Below are 21,527 nucleotides of genomic sequence, written 5' to 3'. Positions count from 1 at the left end.
GCTGCTGAGAGCACACTGATGCTGTGGCAGAAAAGTAAATAGCATTCAGTGTAAGGATTTTAAGCTGTTGCACAACTCTGTGTTAAAATACGGTTGAGGTTGGTGAATTTTCCCTCAACTGGGAAATCACTACAGCTGGAGGTACACGGGTCACGGGCAGGGGCTCAAAGGGGGGGGGGAGGGCTGCTGTGTCAGGTGGGGATGCTGTGACATGTGGTAGCCAAACCTCTTTGGGGAAGAATACTGGCTGTGCCCTTGCATCCCCTGACTTCCCCTATATCAGTTATGTTCGCTTCTATTTAATAACTGAACAGATATTTATAGGAAAACTATTCCATGACTTTTCACTGTGCAGTGTTATCTTCTGCCTTCCTCAGGGTACATTCAGTACACAAAGTCAGCAGGACTGGACGGGCCACTGGTTTGAGCTGATGGAACAGTTTTCAGGTTGAGAGAGATGCTGTGTTTGGGAACAACCCCATAAACTGAAGCTTTTGTTGTACTCTGTACTAAAGGGTTTTCGTTTTTAAAAAAAGCCCAAAGCCAACAAAACAAACCATCCTCTTGCAACACTGTAACAAGTTTCTAAAGCTTCTTCCTCTGAGCATTTAGATTGAAACCCATGCCGTGTGAGGGTATAAACTAAAAATTTATCACCAAATCTGATATGGTTTGTTATGTATGCTTTTGCTACTAACTTTACAAAGAAATAAAAATGTGCATATATGCAGGTCTGCATGCAAGTTTGTCTTCTCACCTCCTTGTTTCCTTATTCTTTAGCCCTCTTTTTTTCCTCTTGATGCTTCTTGTGGTCTTTTATATGGTTTGAATGCAGTTTTGACACTTTGAAATGTTGGGAACCCAACAGACTCCCGAAACAGCCAGCAAGTGAAATGAAGCTTACAAAACATATATTACAGCTACTTTATGTAGTAGAGGTGCAGTTATTATAGCAATTCTATCATGCTCTACTCAAGAGGTGGCTGCATTTTGTATCTCAGGAAGCCACCCTGCGGCTCTCCAGATAAAACTGATCCTGCTGAGTTAGTCCCTTTCTTGTAGTGTAATGGGTGTGGATGTCCTGAAATGGCATGACTTTTTCCATGAAAATTTTTGTAGGATGTTAGGACATGTCAGCTGAGAGTTAGCTTCTCATAAATCTCCATCTGTGGTTCATTAACCTGAATTGGTTAATTGGACTTAAACTGTGGGCAAAGATAAGATAACTTGGTTTAATTCAGGTTATTGGCAGCTGTTCAAGCCTCTGAATTTGAGCTGTGCTAAAGTTACCTTGTCTTTATAGGTTTTTTTTATACTCAAGTTAATTACCTTGGACATGCTAACCTGACTTTTGAATGTATCTTTATGTGGTAGTGTCACTTACATTCTTTGTATCTGTCTGCACTGCTGCTTTTTCTAGTCATATTCTGCAGAGCGTCACAATTTTGGCATCAGCAGGATTTTCAGCATGTGGTGACTAAGGGAAGTTGTGTGGGATTCATTTCCCCATTTCTAAGATTACTTTGCTTAGTTTGTTTTCTGCAGAAACATCTATAGTTTTGTAGAAATAAGGAAAGTTCATGATCCTTCCTTCTTTTGCAACAGCTCTGGGGTGAATTGAGTTGGTTGCTGTCATTGCTTTTTCTCATTTCCTTTAATTTGATGATTCCTTGACATTTAACAACATTTGAAATTAGCGTTATATAGATTTTGTTGTAAATATAGTTAGCATCAGAACATTATGGTGACTTTAGGAGCCTCAGTTAGATCTGATCCAGATCTCACTGAAGCTAATGTGAATCTTTTAATTAGCTTCAGTGCAACTTGGATCAGATCTGAAAATGTGGTAGTTGAAGAGGTGAATGTGACATTTCTCTTCTTAACAGTATACTGTTTTCCATGTTTTTCTCAATTTCAGGGTATGGAGTCTGTCCTTTTGTAGTCTTCCCTAGATTCTGGAAACAATGAAAAAGGAGGGGGAGCTACTGCCTTGATTGATTCTAATGTCAATTTGGAGTTTTGGTAATGCTTTCAAATTGTCCATCCTACCTAGCAGTAGCTTGCTTTCACTGCAAAGGGAAGACATGTTTAGCATCTTCCCTCTGTTCTAGCATTGTTTACTCAGTCTAATTACTGTAAGAATGCAAAACAATTATGTCATATATTCTTAGAAGAAGCTCTCAGTAGACATTGTATAAACACCATCTCCCACTCCATCAATATTGCTAGCTTGCACTTCTTCTCCCGGTTTTAGTTTTCTCATGACCCCAAATAATGTAGTTAATGGAAATGCTGAGAAATGTCTGGTGGTGTGAAAATCCTGATCTTTCTGCTTTGTCATCATGCTTTTGAGTCTAATTAACACTGGCTTACATTTTTCCCGAGAAACTAATTTTCTTTTGTAAGTTCTGTGAAACAATTTATTTTGCAATGTTGACTTTCCTATATGAGTCTCTTCTGAAAAAGTGGTTCTGTAATAATGGGCTTGGGAATTCTACATTTATATGTGAGTTAACATCTCCTAAATGTGCTATATTTCCAAAGAAAACTTTTGTCTGATTTCCCCTTTTGCAAACCAGATGGAGAATCAGACTCTGGCTGGGTCTTTCCTTTAGTTAGGCAACAAGGTTATTGGTAATAAAGGATCTGGAAGCTTAATTAAACTCTCAGTGACACCTCTGCAGGCTCTTCTTTTTTCACTGGGTTTGCTCAGTTGCAACTGATTAGTCATCAAGTTGAGATTTAGGAAACAACGCAAATAAAATCTCCCACAAGAAACACAATCCTGCTCCTTTGACTGAGGCATTGTTGGCTAACAGGACTAAAAAGCAGCTAAAAGCTTACTTTGTGATGAAACATGAATAATTAATTTGAAAGTATATGGTACTTCAAGAGTCAAGAGCATCAACGTGAAAGTGAAACTCCTTGTAGGCTGATCCTTTAGAAACACACTGAGGGCTTTACCAGATGGATTCTGGCAAATACTGCAGTTGTGTAAGATGTTTTTGTTTCCCTCTGTCAGTTTGGTCCCTCTCCTGAAAGATTCTTGATGGAGGGTCCTGATCTGCAGAGCTGACTTTCCTGGTTACTGGGGCAGACCCTAAAGCAGTCAAACTGCAGAAAGTAGTCATGGCTTCTCCCAGTAAAATACACAGCCTGTCATCTTTGAAAGAAATTAAATAAATGAGCAGTTTCATAATATTCTTTTTTTGGTTTTATGCAACTTAAACTGAGCCTCACACCTCCAAAGGCACTGATTCATTTCACGTGCAGTCTTACATTTCACATAGTCTTTACAGATTACGCATCTGTATACATCTCTATAAGGCTTTCTTTATTCTTGCTTTTTAATTTGCTACCCTTAAAATGTCAGAAAGAAGATAATGAAAGTGGGGTTCTGCTCCAAAAAAAAAAGTAAAAATTATGACACTTGTGAGTCATTATCAGACTCCATGAAATCTACCTTCATCTGCTGCTCTGGGGGTGATTCAGCTCAGTTTAACACTAACACATGGCAGTAACCATCTGTGTTTACTGTAAATATTTTATTTTTTTAATTACAAATGGCTTGATTTAAAAAATCTGAAACTGTACAGTGGAGTGATTGTGGGCCTGCAGTGGGAAGGAGGTAAGCACCTGGGAAGGTAATTTTTGTCCAACCACTGTTGCCAGGTTGGAAAGGGAAGTGTAACACAGAGAGCAAACCAGACTTCCCTGTAGCAGTCTGGGTGCTGCTGCTCCACTGTGGGGGGACCTGGGCAGGAGAGGGCCAACATAGACTGCAAAGGGACTCTGAACATTTAGGGAAGGAGAAAGGGGAAAAATGGACTAAGAAAACTCCAAGTTTATCTCCTTTGAGGAGAAAGAAGGAAAAGTGGCTGTGAAATGTCACTTATCCATTGGGATTCTCATACACTAAATATGGCCATTGGGATGCTGGGCCTCCCACATGCATTTCTCTGTGGGATGACTCCCACATTGGGACTGGGAGCAGAGGCGCCATCCATCCTGAGAATGGAAAATCCAGAGTTCACATAACCATAGCTAGGGTTCCAACGGGGAGGGGCTCTGTCTCCATCTCTCTGCCGAAGTCCAGCCAGCTGCAATGTTTTCCCATCAGACTGTCATTCTAGATAGTCCTTCCCATCCTGGGAACTCCTTTGCTACAGCATCTGCTGACTTCAGCTGCTCTGGTGCTCTTTGTCCTTTAGGATCTCCCATTAACTCAGAGGTTTGTGTCCCAAAACTGGCAGTGAAAAGGGAGTGAGATAAACAGGCAGGGAGAAGGAATTAGACTCACTTCTTTCTTTCTAGAGTGAAAGACTGGGGAAGAATGAGAATGGGTGTTTATGGGACTGAAAGATTTGAAGAACTCTTTTCCAGTTTGCGTGACACAATGTATGTTTATTCTTAAAATAAAAAGCAGGTATGTTGAAGATCTGCAAAATTTTGAAGTCGTCTTGCCTGCCCTTATATGAGGACAGGGAGTGGGTACAAAGGTGTGCATCTTCCATGCTCTTGCACTCTAGGTGTAGCTGCTAAGGACATTTTCTCTCCCTGCAGTTGACACTTTGGCAGCTCACCTAATGGGACCAGACATATTTGGCCGGGAGAATGTTTAGTTCTGTTGGCGACATGTGGGACAGAAGGAAGCCAACTTGACACACAGCTGAGTTTACAGGGCTGACAGTTAAAGGAAAAATAATGATATTGCATGCAAATTTAAGCATGCTTGATGTGAAATTGTGAAAGATAATGAACTTGTAATCCCATCATACTAACTTTTTATGATCTTTTAGGGCTAAAACTATATATTTATGAGATAGAGAGATTATTCTGATTTTTTTTTTTTTGGTGTGCGAGCCCGAATTAGTTTTTCTTCAGTGAACTTAGAATACTGTCTGAACTGCTGAGTGATTTTAATTCTCTAAAAATTGGGTTAGACTGGCTCAGCAATTGATCTCCACTACACTAGTGCAAATTGGACATGAATATGCTGGCATGAGTATGACTGGAGATGCCCATTAGGGTAGCATAAAAGATGTTACAGAAATTAAAGTCATTCCCTCCTTTTAATTTATTTTTCATTGTTACAGTATTAAAACTGTTTTTGAAAGATTCCAGCTGATAAATTGTATTTGTAATATTGAACATGGTTTTGTTTTCTTTCTGCTCCAGTAGCTAATGCAGATAAGAATTCATGCAAATACCATGATGAGGGTTTGTGGTTTTTTTTTAGTGTAATTGAATAAAATACACTTTGGCCGTCTAAAAATACTTTGACTGTGCTCCTTTTATTTGGCTTAGTAAGCCATGGTTTTATACAATATGATTTACAATAATATTTTATTGCAAAGTATATTTTATAACTGCCTTACCATTAAATGTATTCTGAACACGTAAGGTTTGTTCAATGTATTTCTTCAATGTATTAAAAAAATGCATTTCTATGAGGCCATGTTACAAAATCAAGCCTTTATGATTATTGATTAGGACTGCTATCCCCCCCCCATGTTCCTGTGTATTAAGATATGCACATTAATTACATTTTCAGATGCTGCTTTTACTATCCCCAAGGGCTATGGCTCCATCAGTGTATGTGATGGGCAGAGCGTATCTAATGAGCACCTACTTACTGTTTGCCCTGGCTCTTCATGCCTCCTGCTATGTGTTTTCTGAACCCTGCTGTTAATACAGGCTTATTAACTTGAGGGCTTTTCTGTCATGGCTATTGCTGCAGTAGCAAACATGGACTAGCCTATCTGCAACACCTGTAAAGAGAGGGCATGTACTGCATTCAGCAGGAGTCATGGTGCAAAAAATAAAATCAAAAGTACTTTAATCTGCAGAAGAAAGCAACTTGACATGCCCCGTTCCTGAATTTTGGGATGACTTAGCATTGTCGTTGTGTTGTGTTGTGTTACCTTGTCTGAAGTACCTCTTCTAGTATATGCCCTTGCAGCTGTGAGCACTGAGCAGGTTTGCAGATCAGGTCTCAGAATGTTCTTCTGGGTACCAGACTGTAATCTTCTCTGAGAAATCTAGATTAAGGTGATTGCTTTGAAACTCAGTGGAATTGGTTGAGACAAAATCAGTTCTTCAGGGCTGCACTGCCTTAAGCAAAGAAATTATTCTTCCTATAGTTTTTCACACACATTTCAGCTCTTCTAGTTACTCTTTTTTTTTCCCAACACAGTCCTTTAATCTAGTTTACTTGTAAAAGAGGATCTGCTGTACCCTGGAGTAGACATAGGAAAAACTGTATACACTTCTTAACTGTCTTGTATGGAAGGAGGAAGTAATTTCAAAAAGTAGAATGGTTTGGTTTGAAGGGACCTCAAAGATCATATAGTTCCAACCCCTCTGCTGTGGGCAGGGATCTTACACTACACCAGGTTGTTCAGAGCCCCATCTAACCTTGCCTTGAACATTGCCAGTGATGGGGCACCCACAACTTCTCTGAACAACCTGTACTCTCACAGTAAAAATTTCTTCCTCATATTTAATCTAAATCTCTCCTCTTTCAGTTTATTACACCTCATCCTATCACACCATGCTCTTGTAAAATGTCCTTCTCCAGCTCTTTTCTAGGCCCCTTTAGGTGCTGGAAGGCTGCTCCAAGGTATCCCCAGAACTGCCTTCTTCCCCAGTCTGAAAAGCCCCAACTCTCTCAGTCTCTCTTCATATGAGAGGTGCTTCAGCCTTTTGATCATCTTCATGGCTCTCCTGTGGACTTGCTCCAGCAGGTCCGCATCCTTCACATGTTGGAGGCCCCAGAGCAAGATGCAGTACTCCATGTGGGGGTCTCATGATAGTGGAGTTGTGGGGAAGAATTGTTTCCCTTGACCTGCTAGCCACACTTCTTTTGATACACAGGGTATGACTGATAACTTTTGCTCCTGTTTTACTGATGAGCTTGCTAAGGTTCTTTTAATGTAGTCAGCTGTTTGTGTGCATGTAGCTCTTCCTGTTCTTTAAAAAAATGTAAATTAAGGTGAACTAATATGGCAAGTGACAACAAAAGCACGTAGATGTCCTTTATGGATACTGCAAAGGAGCAGACCGTGCAAGGATAGTTCTATTGCTGACTTCCAATCCTATCCTTTGTCTAAGTTTGGCATTCTACCTAACTTCTTGATCCACTCTTATTCTCACCCTCACATTTTACTGCTTCCCTATTACACTCTTCATCTGCTTCCACTGTGTCTGTAAAGTTCAGGGAAATTGCTATCAGACAGTATCAAAGTTCATAGGAACTGGTGTCAGATAATGCCTGACTATGGCACTATTTGCTTCATTCCCTGCGGTCTGTCCCAGTCCCTCTTAAAACTTCTTTTCTCTTATCCTCCCTGTCCAGTTCTTCACTATGTTTCTTTTTTCAGTTTCAGTTTTATACCTCTGAACTGTGTGAGCCTTTGGAGCTTGCTAAGCCTGGAACTAGCAGGAACTGTCCTGCTACATCTGACGCTGTCTTGATCCAGTCCTTTCTGAAATTTGAGTTTCTTTTTCTACTAAGTATTTTATCTGATCAAAACTGATACAAGTGTGTGTGTCTGTCATTGTTGCTGAAATAACCACCAGCTCTGACTCAAACAAAACCTCTTCCTTAAGCTGCTGTACAGCATGGCAAGGAGGTGAGGATGAGCATCAGGGAAGGAGAGGGTGCTACAGAGGCTCCTCAGAGAAAAATTTACCAGTGGTGTTTCCAACACTAGGGCTGTAGATAATGCCCATGTAAAATTTACTTGCTGGAAAAGAACACTTGTGATCATGTTTTGTTTCCATGTATCTAATTTGGTGAATTGAGACTCACCACACTGCTACTTCAGTCTTGGGCACTAACAGTGTACGCTAGCCCTGGAAGTTGCAACTTTTAATAATTTACAGCAAGGAGAGGAGATCAAGATGGCATGTTTCTAGAGGACTCGGATTGCATCCTGGGACCAACTGCTGATGCACACTGGTAACCTGTGTGAGCTACATGCTTGGCTGCTCTCAGTTCAATACCAGAAACATTCTTGACTCTCAAGTACTTGAAGACACTTGTTAGTATGGTGACATGAACTAAATGTTTTTTGTTCCAAGTAAGATTATTCTTTTTTTTTTTCTAGTTTTTTTTTTTTTTTAAATTACTCAGCAGGAATTTCTAGGACTTAAGGAATAAACAGGCATTTGTGCTGTTGTTCTTTCCCATCCCATTAAAGCAGTGTTTTGTTTATCCTGTATTTGTTTTTCCTATATTGAGACCAACACATCAAAACAACTCCCAGATATACGGTTTCTGTCATGTGCAACTTTAGTTGTGTGAAGAATACTGCTAATGATTTGGGGCGTTTTCACAGTTGCTTTTGTAAGTGGAAGCCTTCTAAAGAAGTTGCAGGGTTTAAATAACACCATCTTATTCACAGAAAGCAATGCCATACCTAGATCCTATTTCAATGCTACCTTCTGTTTTAAATTGTGTGGTAAAACTCCTTTTAAAAATTTAATTCCACTTCAACCTGTGAGTTGATAGCAGAATTAGCTGCTGGGTAAACCATTCAGTTAATTACTGAAACTGTAATCTCAAGCAGGAGAACCAAGAAGAACTCAAGATGAACAAAAACTTATAGACTGGTCAAGGGAAGGGATAAGTTTTGAATGACAAATGGCAGCAATACATTTTTAATTGCAATATGTGACCTCTGGCAAACCCTGTTACTCTGCTGTTGTAGGGAGCGTAGCCAGGCAATTCACCAAATGACAGGATATTCTGAGTTGGAAGGGACCCACAAGGATCATTAAGTCCAGCTCTTGAGTGAATGACTTGTACAGGGATCAAACCTGTAACCTTGGCATTTTTAGCACCATGCTCTAAACAACTGAGCTTATTAAATTCCTTAAGATACAGGTTGCTTTAAGTTCTGTATACAGAACTTCTTCAGAGCTCAAGTCTTCAGAATTCACTTTATTTTACTCCAAGTCCAGAATATGATCGAAAACACTCCAAGGAAAGGTCTTCTAGATGAATTTTTGTGGTTTCCCCCCCATGCTTTCCCACACTCCCCCTACCCCCACAGTGGGAAGGACTGTGACAATCACAAATGATTTGTAAATTTTAAAAATGAACACAGAAGCCGTGCTCCTTTCAGGGGAATGCATCTTCTCTCTAGGGAGCACTTGTGCTCTGGTCATAAGTGCTGAGTTTCTTGTTCCTGCTACCTGTTTGAGCCCCCAAATCCCAGTTTGTCTTATACTCCATGCTTCTCTAGCGACTTGGTGTCATTGTTTGCCTTGTTAGACCATCATGTCTTCATCATATGGAGATCTGTATTGCTCTGTGAGGTCATTTTCTGGTTTTTCTGTTCCAGTATGTGCAGTTTTGGTGGGATGCAAGGTGTCCTTGACCAACTGTGTTGCCTTGCCCTTGCCCTTCCACAGCAGCAGGCTTCAGCATCCCCCTCAGCCATGGTGTACCACTGATACTCCAATACACCAGCATATATAGATAGATGTGTATACAGATAAAAATAGACACACTCATGCATGCATGAATCCATTTTAACATTTCTAAGAAATATTTATATTTGATAATCATTAGCTCTCAGTAGGACAGTAAAAGAAAGAACACCTTTTATTCTCTGATGTATAATTTGCCAGTACTTGAACTCATTGAAGTGTGTTTCTGATACCACCTCCCTCTTCCTCCTTCTCCCACTTGTATATAAATATGGAAACATGATTTTGAAGCAATAGAAGTTGTAGCTAAAGGATTTGGGTATGTGTGTGACCTCTGAAGGCTTTCTAGAAATGCTTGTTACTGCTTTGAGTGTGTGCACTTTCCTGACAGATTGAGGCTTGCTTCATGTGTATCAGTTAAATATAGCATAACTGACAAACAACAGAAATTATGACTGAAATAGTTGTAACAGGCAATTGAAGTGAATTTTCAGTTTTATGTAATATATAATCATTGTGACCACCCCTTTGACAGAATTTGACACTTCTCCTTTTCTTGGAAAATATTAAAAGATTCTTTTATGCGTTGATTTAAGCAGTCATGTAATTTTCTTTTTTCATCTTAGAAAAATATGCAATACTATTCTTATTCCTAAAATTGTTATGTATTAACTTATGGCTTTTGTCAGACTGTTTTTCGCTAGGAATCAAGCCAGTTTAAAAAGCACAAAACCACATTCCTACATTGTTTTAATAATGACATAAAACTGCTCTTATTCCATTAGTTATAGAATTAAACAATAAACTTGGCTTCTGTTTCAAGCTTAGCCAAATTAGTGAAGAAAGGAAAAATAACTGATGCTTAGGTAATTGAAACAATCAACAGTGCAGCCAAGCACTTAAAATCAGTGGTTTATAGAAAGGTATGATAATAGCAGCATAGCTGGGAGGAACATAAGCTGTGGGAAAAGTCGTTATTGGCACACCATTGTTTTTATGTTGTACCAAGATCATAAGCAGTAAAAATGTTAAGCACTGTTCCCATAAACAAGGTAATGCTTTGATGACAGTGTGTACGCAAGAATCTGGAAACATTGATTAAATTCAGAGCTTCATCAGTTCCTGGTAAGTAACATGTTCTGGAGTTGATTTAGATTTCAGAGAACTATTATTATGGCTGATTTTTTTTTTCTTCCCCATTCACAGTAAGCTTTATTCTGGGTGGAATGTAAATATGCGATTGCTGAAGAATCACTAGCACATATGTAGTCATCTTTTGATAACAAGAGATCATCCTTAAAAAGCAGAATGAAGACAGAAATAACTTATACAACCACCAAGCATTAGTCACACATAGCTCTTATATAATGCTTACGTCTTCAATCAGCATGCTGGCAGCTGGGCTTTTTTGTAATGTTTGTTTGGAGAAGCATCTATCTCATTTGGCAGAGGAAGAAAATGAAGCCAAGAGTTAAGGGACATACCAGGGGGCACAGAGTGCTTAGCTGGTGAGAGTATCACAACTAAGAAGTGTCCTTCATCATACATCAAGCAGAGCCAACAGCAGAGTGGAATTCTGTAGCGGTGTCTCCTCATGTGCTTTCACCACTCAAGCCCTGGCCTCTTGGACACACTATTTTTTGAGACAGAGCAGGAGAATGCTGAAGCACCTGTTGCAGTTTTCCCTTTTGTTTGTCGTTCTAGGCGAGGAGGCATATTTTCTCTTGCCTTGATGAAAAAGGACAAATAAAAACGTATAGCTTGAAATACTGAAAATGTCTTTTCTGCAGTTCAAAACCAAAATGTAGTAAGCTTAAGCCTATAGCACCAAGAGGAGCACTCATATGTGCAGATTTTCCTTTGAGGATTTGCCCACTGCACTATGGCTATGCAAGTGTAGTAATGTAAGAGAATGGGCAGGATTGTCTGGGAGATAAGCCATTTGGTATAGGAGTTTCCTAGTAATGGTTCAGAAAACATTCTGGCTGCTTTCTTTTGTCTTGGTCCTGTTAGTTTATATATATTGAATGTTTATTCCCAACTGAAGTGTGAGGCTATTAAATGGAGTTGGAAGCTCTCTGTAATCTCATTGTGAAAGTTTATTTCTTGAGGCTGAAAATAAGTGCATTGTAATCAGGTTTTAATCCTAACAAGTACAAGAGATCAGAGTACTTTTAGGGGACATTTTTATTCCTAGCTTATTGTTGTATTGGTAAACAGGGAATTATCTTATAGCTTGGTTTGTCCATAACCAGATGTTATGTTATGAGTTCTTCCTTTTCACAATTAGGTGTAACAAATGGTGCCATTTTCTTTGGTTGATGTTCTAAGATGAAATGTCAGATGGAAAATTGTTAATGTCCCTAGAGAATACTCAGAACTTCGTGTGATTTTACATAACTTTTAGAATAAAAAAGTCAAACCAAAATATTGGAAAACCAGAACTCCAGTTATCAAACAAAACTAAGATGGCCTTTTTTTAAGACAAAAGATTACATTACACTACTATTAGATGATCTATAAAATTGCTGTAAAAGTTACAGCAAAAGTAATGTCTTTTAAAAAGAATTCAATTTATTTTATTTGTTATAGAAGGTCCAGGGAAGGTGAAGAGGAGATAATTACTTATAGAAATGTAAGGTTTCACATACAGCACCATCTGGTAGTAATTTTAAAACGCAAGTATTTAGTTTATTTTACTTCATGCAATGTAATTTTGGAACTTGTTGCCACAGGGTTTACAGAGGCCAGAATTGTAATTGGGTTCAGAAAGGACTGAGGTAATGGTAGATATATTTAAAAGAGAATGCTAAAGAAACTCGATGCAATCCTGGCACTTCTTGAGGACTTCTGAAAGATGAGAGGAATTAGAAGAAAGATCTGTTTGTTTTCAATATTATTACTATTTTTAATGACATTTCTCTGTCACAAAATGAATTTACATTTTCTCGCAAACTTGACAGTGTTTGTAGTTGCATGTATGTGGAGATACTCCTTAGTGGCAGTAAAGTTCTTTATAAGCCTTGAAGTCACCTACCCTTACTCTCTGAGGTAACATACACTGACATGCAGAAAATGGTTGCTCAGAAAGGTCTGATGATGCAAAATAATTAATATACCTGTTCTTTGTTTGCCTTAGGGCGCCGAGGCTTGTTGGACCATTCGCCACACAATGCAAGCTCAAAAATAAAAGAGAGGAAACTACATGGGACTTGTCCTCCTATTGGTCGTGGGAACTATGGGAAACCATGTTTGAGTGAAAGCAGCCATAGGTCCTCATTTTTCAGTCCCCGCAAGGGTTTTCACACGATACATTCAGAGCACAGCCCTGTGAAGCCAAGGATAATTACAGTGGTGAAACCCGGGGGACGCACGCTCAGGAGGATAACCTTGCTTCTCAACAGGAGGTCAGTCCAGACCTTTGAACAGCTCATGGCTGACATTTCAGAAGCTCTGGGATTTCCTCGTTGGAAGAATGACCGTGTGAGAAAACTTTACAATCTGAGAGGCAGAGAAATCCGTAGCGTTTCTGACTTTTTCAGGGAAGGTGATGCGTTCATAGCTATGGGGAGGGAGCCCCTCACTTTGAAGGATCTGGAAGTGGTATTACAAGAACTTTATCCTGAAAATCCTTATGCTACCAGTGCTGCCATTCAGCAGAATGAGGAGCAGTCCCGAAAACTGAAGAGCAGGCTGTATGACAAGGCTTTGAAAGTAGACAGTGGCTTTGATGAGACAGAAATTACCAAGAACTGCAGCGATGGCATGTCTCCCCAACTGGTAGCTGGACATGAAGGAAAAAGTCAAGCCAAAACAAAGGAAGAAGAAAAAATGAGAACCAAAAAAAAGTGGACTAGAGAGAGCTGGAGTGGTGAACAGGGAGTGAAGCCTTCTAGGAAAACCCGAGAAAGTGAGAGGTACCTTAACCATGAGAGGAGTTCTGAGGAGGGTTTAGAAGAGAGTTCAGAGGAGGTGCTGAGATGTGAGAAGTGTGAACAGGAAAGGCAGGCCAGAGAAAAGTTACAAAGGGAAAGGAAGGCTGAGGCCTCATTTGAAAATAGAGACCTGAACACAGGCGCATGTCAGAGGTACCAGGTAGAAAGAAATGCAAAAATCAGGAACTGCCGAAAATCTTCTGAAACTTGTCTGGATGGTGAGGAAGTTGGCTGGAAAGATAATGGCAGTAGGAGGATGTGGAAACCCCTACAAAAGATTGTTAATGAAGGGCTGGAGAAGCAAAAAAGGAACATGGAGAAGGATGTGGAGAAGCATGAAAACCATGGGAAGGAAGTAGTAAAAATCAGGAAGAATGCTGTAGAAGGGCTCCATCTATCTCATGAAGTGAAAGAAGATAATGGAAGTAGCTGTGTCATGAACCAAAGTGGTTGGCTAAAGAAAGACACTCTGAGGGATGCTGAGAAACTGTCTAAAACACACAGGGAGGTCAGAGAGGGACAAAGGGCTAAAGAGGAAGCTGCCAGAAGAGAGGGGAATGTCACACATAGAGAAAGTGACATGACTAGACGGGAAAAAACAGGGGAGCGCAGAGTGAATAAAGAGGAAAACAAGGCTCAGGGATTGGAAAGCACAAGCCGGAGGTATGCCATTAAAAGCAGAACTGATGTGGAAAAACACTATGATATTGGTAGAACTATTGGGGATGGGAACTTTGCAGTGGTGAAGGAGTGTCGCCACTGTGATTCCAATCAGATCTACGCCATGAAAATTGTTGATAAATCCAAGCTAAAGGGGAAAGAGGACATGATGGAAAGTGAAATTCTGATCATTAGGAGTCTCTCTCATCCCAATATAGTAAGCTTAATTGAGGTGTATGAGACAGAAGCTGAGATCTACTTAATCCTAGAGTATGTCCCAGGAGGGGACTTATTTGATGCAATCATAGAAAGTGTGAAGTTCACAGAGCATGATGCTGCTGTCATGATCACTGATCTGTGTGAAGCACTGGTTTATATTCACAGCAAGAACATTGTCCACAGGGACCTCAAACCAGAAAATCTTTTGGTAAGTATTGTCAAACAATTGCATATATTCAGGAATTGAATTTATTTTCCTTCTTTGAATATTTTTAAGCAAATACTATGCAGAGATAATGTGCTGTGGCAGGACTGTTTGGAAAAATGGGTACAATTTTGAAGTGAAATTACAATTGTAGTTTTTCTTTACATAGATCTTGTGTGCATTGCAGATAGAAGTTCAAGTAAAAATTATCAGGCTTTCAGGAGTAGGAAACATTTATATTCTTCTGAAATCAGGCCTGTTACTTAGCGTCTGACTTTTAGGTGTGCAAGGATGATTCATAAGGCATTTTCCTTGCAGACCAATATTTATTAAAATTGTTAATTTAGCTTATTTATTTGTTAGACTTTTTTTCCACTGCAGTTACATATTTTTCAGACTGCTGTGCTAATCGTCTACTGTAGTGATTTCTATCTTGTGACAACTTATTTTCTTAGAAGCAGAAGTATGATGTAGTTGATTGAAATAATCTTACAGTAAAATGTGAATGTTTTGGTGAATACAGCATTAAAGTCAGCTCAAATAGTAACTTCATGCCAAAGAGAAAAGTTCTTATTTCCATCACATTTCTGAGGCTACATTCTTTCCATCCAGCACTGAAGTCAATGGAGTTACTCACATGTGAATATGCGTAGAAATCTTTGTAGTATTGATGTTCCACAAGATACCCTTTGTAGAACCTTAACAGTAAACAACTCTCCCTTTCTAAGTGTGTGTTACATTCTTGTATTCCAAATTTCATGACAAACAGATAAATACCAAATATTTGCCAATCTCTGACAAGTAGCATTTGATCTGCTTTTGTGGAAGATCATAGTTAGGCAGACAAAAAAGGTAATAGGTTATTTAATCCTATGTGCCATTCAGTACTTTTAAGAGAATTAATTTATGGAGAAAAGCAGCAGTGTAGCTTCTAGGACATGCAGAAGTTGAACAAGGCTGGGCTGGAATGGTTTGGTCTCGAATCTTTTAATTAAGCAATAGCACCTATATTAGGTCCTGCTATGTGTCCTGCTTAGTCTGATGAAAATTCTTGTTATGGGGTCTGAATGTAAATATAAGGTGGTGAGTGCAAGTGGGTGGTTTGCTGGAAGAAGTGTAGGCCCTACCTTTGTGTTTTGTTTGGCATTAGAACAAAACTTCATTTAGAACTGCAGTGCTTTTCCCATAAGCTGATTTTCCATTATGAACCAGGTTCTACTCCTTCCTATTTGCTGAACACAAGCTAGTGCATGTGAAACACCTGAGAGTAGATGCATCACTTCTCTCTAATACGTACTGTGATGTAGGTAAGCAAAGAGGGGCAAGGTACAGGTCCGTTCTGGCTGTTTTCACATTTAGTTCACGGAACTGCAAAACAGAATGCTGTTGTGTAGCACTGAAATAATCATGTTGCCCATTCTGACAGCCAGAATGTATTTTTCAAGGATAGACCAGCTCTCAGACTGTAGGTATTTTGTCATACAAGAACAGTGTTACTTAAACACTCTGGGAAAGAAAATTGTTCCTGTTTCACCTTGCTGCTAACTGAGTGTGAGCACAAGTATTAGATACCATGTACCTAAAGCATCCTTTTAAAAAGTGAATCTATTCAACCAGCTGGATGAGTTTATAATTTCTTGATAGTGTTGGATAGGTCCTGTGCTGTCTAATAAGCATCCTTATAAATACGGGCCATTTGAGCAAGATTCAGGTTTTTCTGACTTTTCAATGTGCTACCTCTGTCTCCTCAGAGTGGCTGGAGCAGTGGTAGAAGCAAAGTAGGAAGGACAGCTGCCACAAATCTTAACATAAGCCAGTGCTGAACAGTAACAAAGAGTATTGAAGCAAATTTCATGGGTTTATCTACTGTTGGTGGGTCAGGGGCTGGGGGCACCCTTCTGGAGATGAAGTGCAGTGCTTCAAGTTTGCAGCAGCCTGCAGAGATGTCCTTGGTTGTGGGATACCTGTTGTTTCACTTCAGATTGCTACACTGAAGATTTTTAATTCTGAATAAGTCTACCTAGACTTTGTACACAGAGGTCAAAAATAGGTATGTACTTAGGCTGTTCACTTAATGACTTTTGAACATACTGGCTAATTTTTGTAAGAGTTGCCAGAGAAGCAGCAATCTGGGGAAAAAATATTTCCATAAGTTTTCCAAAAATAAGCAGCTGGGGAAAGAAGGAAAACCTTTTCTGTCCCTACAGAAGAAAAGGTAGAAATACGCTTTGATGTCTAGTAAATTGTAAAATTATTGACACAGGAGAGAGTTGGAAACCTGGTTTAATTATTTACTGCACTTCTTCCTCTTATGGAACTATCTTCTAGTTATAAACTTCTGTACCAGGCCATCATCCTTTCTGCTTTTTCCCCTCCCTCTTTCACTACTGTGTCTGCCCACAATGATCAGACTTTTTGCAGCATAGCTGTGAGGCAGAAGGGTGGTGACTTGCGCTACAAAAACAAAATCTGTCTGATGACTGGTGTGAAGACAGCTGCTACGACTGCCTCCCATCTGCTAACAGAATCACCTCATTTAGGACTAGGTGTTCAGCGAGAAAACCTTTGCTATCAAGGATGGGCAGTGTTGTGTGTTTGGTCCCACAAATGAAGTCACTTCTTTAATGCTACCTGGTGGAGCAGGATTTGCTGGCCACATTTTTAGATAAGGGACTGTTTAATTCTACAGATGCTGGCATTTCTTGATTTGTGAGTGAGAAATTAATGCCAAAGTGGGGTGGTGTTTTTCCAGCCACAAAGCCACAAAGGCACCTCCTTTTAGGGGGAAGGGATAGGGCTGTATTTCTGATTACGTACTTATCTCCTTGTACACTTCCCTACCATACTAATGTTGTAATTGTTTAACACTCAACTTCGTAAATAAGTGTTACAGATTTTTATGCATGTGGGCTTCTCTCCCACCCCTGTTTCTCAAGTTTTCATAAAAGTGTGAGAACTTCAAGTATAGTCTTTCTGTCCTTTAACTTTGTGACTCTATTAACGTACACACAAAACACTGTCAGTTGTCTGAGTGCATGTGAGTTAAAGTCCTGTTTAACCACTTACCTGTCAAGAACTTTCAGTATGATAAACCTACGTAGGAAGTTTTCTGTATGATTTTTCATGGAGATTCTTCTAGCTATCAGCAAGAGGTGTCTGAAACTCAAATGTGTAAGCAGTAATTTTTCTTAAGCTCTATCTATTTCCAGTATACCAAACATCCCATGGGCTAGCTTGCTTTCATTATGTCCATTAGGAGAATCTGTGCTATTATATATATATGCATACAGTGAAATATTAGTGCTGTAAATTATCATCTTGAACACCCTGATGGATTTCATAAGGTAGATATTAAACCAAATAAGAACATTAAGTACTGGGAATCATCAACAGACAGAAGAAAAGGAAAAGATTATTTTTTCCCTTCTTTGAAGATGAACTTGGCTTTGTATTATGACCTTTGTATGGGTGGGACAGCTAGAAATCCTGAGGCAATATTCTGATATCCTGCCATGTCTTTTGCATTTGAGAAGGTAGTGAACAATTCTGACTGCCTTTAGTCCAAGGCCACCAGATGTTGGCTTACGTTGCAGTTGAAAGACCTTAGTAGTTGTATGGCCTAAATTGGCTGTCTACAGAAAGTGTACTGAATACTGGTCTTTCTTACTTTAATTAACTCTATGGGGACGCAGCACTTTTAAATGGACTTTTATAACAATTCTTTTCAGTCTTGAATGCAGAAAGAGTAATAGCTATCTTTTAGGTGTCTCTGGAAAGGCTAGTGTGATTTAATGTTACTCTTTTTGCTTTGTACTCACCATTTCATGGAATACATACTGTGGATGTCAGAGGCTAGATTTCTCTTGAGCAGGTTGTACATGTCTGTAATACTGCTATGAATAAAAGGAACCTGAGAAGCTTTTGTTTCTGCAGTGAAGCATATTTGCATGCTCAAGGTGATGCCAGGTGATAGAAAGGTAGACTGGAGAGTACAAAGTTGGGGATGAAGGGAATGCTCTGAGCTGACTGATTTGTTCTGAGCATAGTGTTACTGAAGCTGCTGAGGAGTTCTGGGCTGGGGTTTGCAGGCATACTGACAGGTTACATGCTGTCTTTGAAGTGATTGTCACAATGCTGTGAAAATATACCCATGGTGCATGCTGTTCCTACCTGTTTGGTTAAGTAAAATGAACTCTCAGTGGTTTTGTCTTGGAAGAACAGATGGTGCACTGTTGCCACCTTGTGCTGTGATGGGAGATTAGGAGTCAGGCATCCTGAGGAAAGAAAAAGTGCATTTTACAAAGCAAGAAATTTCCTAATGATTCTGGGATTGGGATTAAGACCAGTGTGTTCTCCATCCTTCCCACTGGTTTCTAAAAATGTATATAAACATTTCAGTATTATTTGTCTCAGTAAAGTAGCATGGAGTCACGTGAAATTCCATGTGACATAATTTTCATTTATAATTTAAAAAAAATTATGTAGGCAATAGGAAAATATATTCATGCTCATATTTTCATAGTACATATAAAATTGAACATTTAAATTGTGAATTTTTGTAGCATCCTATCACTGTTAGCCTTATTGTTAAAATATAAATTCTGTAGATAGATGCTGTTCTAGAAAGCGTTATCTTTATAATTTTTTTTTCATTTTTATCTGTGTCCACAGTGTATCATGGCAAAAAAATCATCATGTAGTTGCCTAATATAATAGAGAAAATGGCTATGGCATTTTCGCTTTTCCCTGCAGAAATTTTGGCTGCATTGTTGTAGTAAACTTTATTTTCAGTTTCATACAGAAAAATATTTTTCTTGAAACAGCAAGAAAAAAACCCAAAGTGTTTTGCTTAATCAAAACTAGAAGAGTGCTTATATCATGGAATCACAGAATGGTTAAGGTTGGAAGGGACCACTGGATGTGATCAAAGCCCCCTACTCAAGGATGTTTACCAAGAGCACATTACTCAGGATTGTGTGCAGACGTTTTCTTATTATCTCTAGAAGAGACTCCACAACCTCTCTGGACAACCAGTTCCAGTAGTCAGTCACCCTCACACTAAAGAAGTTCTTCCACATCTTCAGATGGAACTTCCTATGCTTCAGCTTCTGCCTGTTGCCTATTCTCCTGTTGCTTGGCACCACCAAGCAGAGCCTGGCTCCATCCTCTTGACACCCTCCCTTCAGATACTGATATAGATTGATAAGGTCCCCTCTGAGGCATCTCGAGGCTGAACAGGCCCAACTCCCTCAGCCTTTCCTTGTAAGAGATGCTCCAGTCCCCCAATCATCTTTGTTGCACTCCACTGGACCCGTTGCAGGAGCTCCATGTCTCTTTTGTACTGAGGAGCCCAGAACTGGACACAGCACTCCAGATGTGGCCTCCCTAGGACTGAGTAGAGGGGCAGGATCACCTCCCTTGACCTGCTGGCAATGCTCTTCCTAACGCACCCCAGGACACTGTGCGCTTTCTTGGCTCCATGGGCACACTGCTGGCTCACGACAGCTTGTTGTCCACTAGGATCCCCAGCTACTTCTCCACAGAACTGCTTTCCAACAGATCAGCACCCAGCTTGTACTGGTGCAAGGGGTTGCTATTCCCCAGATGTAGGACCCTGCATTTGCCTTTGTTGAAATTGAAAATGTTCCACCCTTACCTGTCTCTCAAGTCTGTTGACATCCTTCTGAACGGCTGCATAGGATTCTGGGGCATCAATCACTTGCCCAGTTTTGTACTGTGCATTTTTTATAAAGAAGATAAAAAGGGATTAGTAGGCTATATTGTATTATTTTGTAATGTAATACTTTTATTCTTAAAAAAAAAAAAAAAAGAAGAAGCCCCAAACCACTTTGCTTAATCAAAATCGGATGACTGCTTATGGTTTCAGTAAAGATGATAAATGGATTTGTCATCTGTAATGTACAAGAGCAAATTTTGTCCCATCTGTTTCCTTAGTTATCTTATAATAGAGACCATCTTGAATTTTTGGCTTTCTTAAGCAGTGTCTGATGGCAAAGTATGAGGTGTTAAAGCGTGGAGTATACCTGTCTCATTATATTCCAGTTTGTCCATTCAAAACCGAAGTCCAGATTTTCTTTGCCTTTTTGCAGACATTTTAGCTGCTGATCTGTTCCCCATGGTTCTAGAGACAAACAGTTTTTCATTTAAAGGAAATTCATATTTTTTACCCTTCAAAGAGTTTGAATATCAGTCACTGGTATTAACCATACCAATGTATTTAATTATCCTGCTACATTGTTTATGACTTGGGCTTTGAATATAGAATAATAGAATAGTTTGGGCTGGAAGGGACCTTTAAAGGTCATCTAGTCCAACCCCCCTGCAATGAGCAGCAACATCTTCAGCTAGGTCAGGTTGCTCAGAGCCCCGTCCAACCTGATCTTGAATGTTCCTAGGGACAGAGCATCTACCACCTCTCTGGGCATCCTGTGACAGTGTTACACCACCCTCATCATAAATCATTTCTTCCTAATGTCTAGTCTTAATCTGCCCTCCTTCAGTTTAGAGCTATTGCCCCTTGTCCTATTGCTGCAGGCCCTACTAAAAAGCCTGTCCCCATCTTACTTATAAGCCCCCTTTAAGTATTGAAAGGCCACAATAAGGTCTGCCTGGAACTTTTTCTTCGGAGTGAACAACTTCAGCTCAGCCTTTCCTCATAGGAAAGGTTCTCCATCCCTCTTTAGTGCCCCTCCTCTGGACTCTGCTCCAACAGGTCTGTATCTTTCGTGGGCTGGGGACCCCAGAGCTGGATGCACCACTCCAGGCGGAGTCTCATCAGAGCAAGAGTAGAGGGGCAGAATCACCTCCTTTTACCTGCTGGTCACATTGTTTTTGATGCAACCCAGGATACTGGCTTTCTGTGCTGCAAGTGCACATTGCTGGCTCATGTCCACTTTTTCTTCCACCAACCCCCCCAAGTCCTTCTCCACAGAGCTGCTCTAAATCCATTCACAACCACGTCTGCACTGATACTGACGATTGCCCCAGGTCACGTGTAGGACCCTGCACTTGTCCTTGTTGAAGCTCATGAGGTTCCCATGGGCCCAGTT

The 21,527-nt window shown here is 39.9% G+C and overlaps 1 protein-coding gene across 3 annotated transcripts in view; it reads left to right on the top strand.

The window, feature by feature from the left end:
• The window catches only part of DCLK3 (doublecortin like kinase 3), a 39,665-nt gene that overhangs the window by 1,064 nt on the left and 17,074 nt on the right, over nucleotides 1-21,527 (top strand). For all 3 annotated transcript variants that reach the window (XM_051768584.1, XM_051768582.1, XM_051768583.1), the window contains exon 2: nucleotides 12,578-14,460. In XM_051768584.1, coding sequence (XP_051624544.1) covers nucleotides 12,578-14,460 — 1,883 coding nt within the window. The remainder of the gene's footprint in view (nucleotides 1-12,577; nucleotides 14,461-21,527) is intronic.

Source organism: Manacus candei, unplaced genomic scaffold, assembly GCF_025592945.1.
Source record: "Manacus candei isolate 608988 ecotype Guabito, Panama unplaced genomic scaffold, ASM2559294v1 h1tg000095l, whole genome shotgun sequence".
NCBI classification, from domain to species: domain Eukaryota; kingdom Metazoa; phylum Chordata; class Aves; order Passeriformes; family Pipridae; genus Manacus; species Manacus candei.
This window is presented reverse-complemented; position numbering and strand designations above follow the sequence as displayed.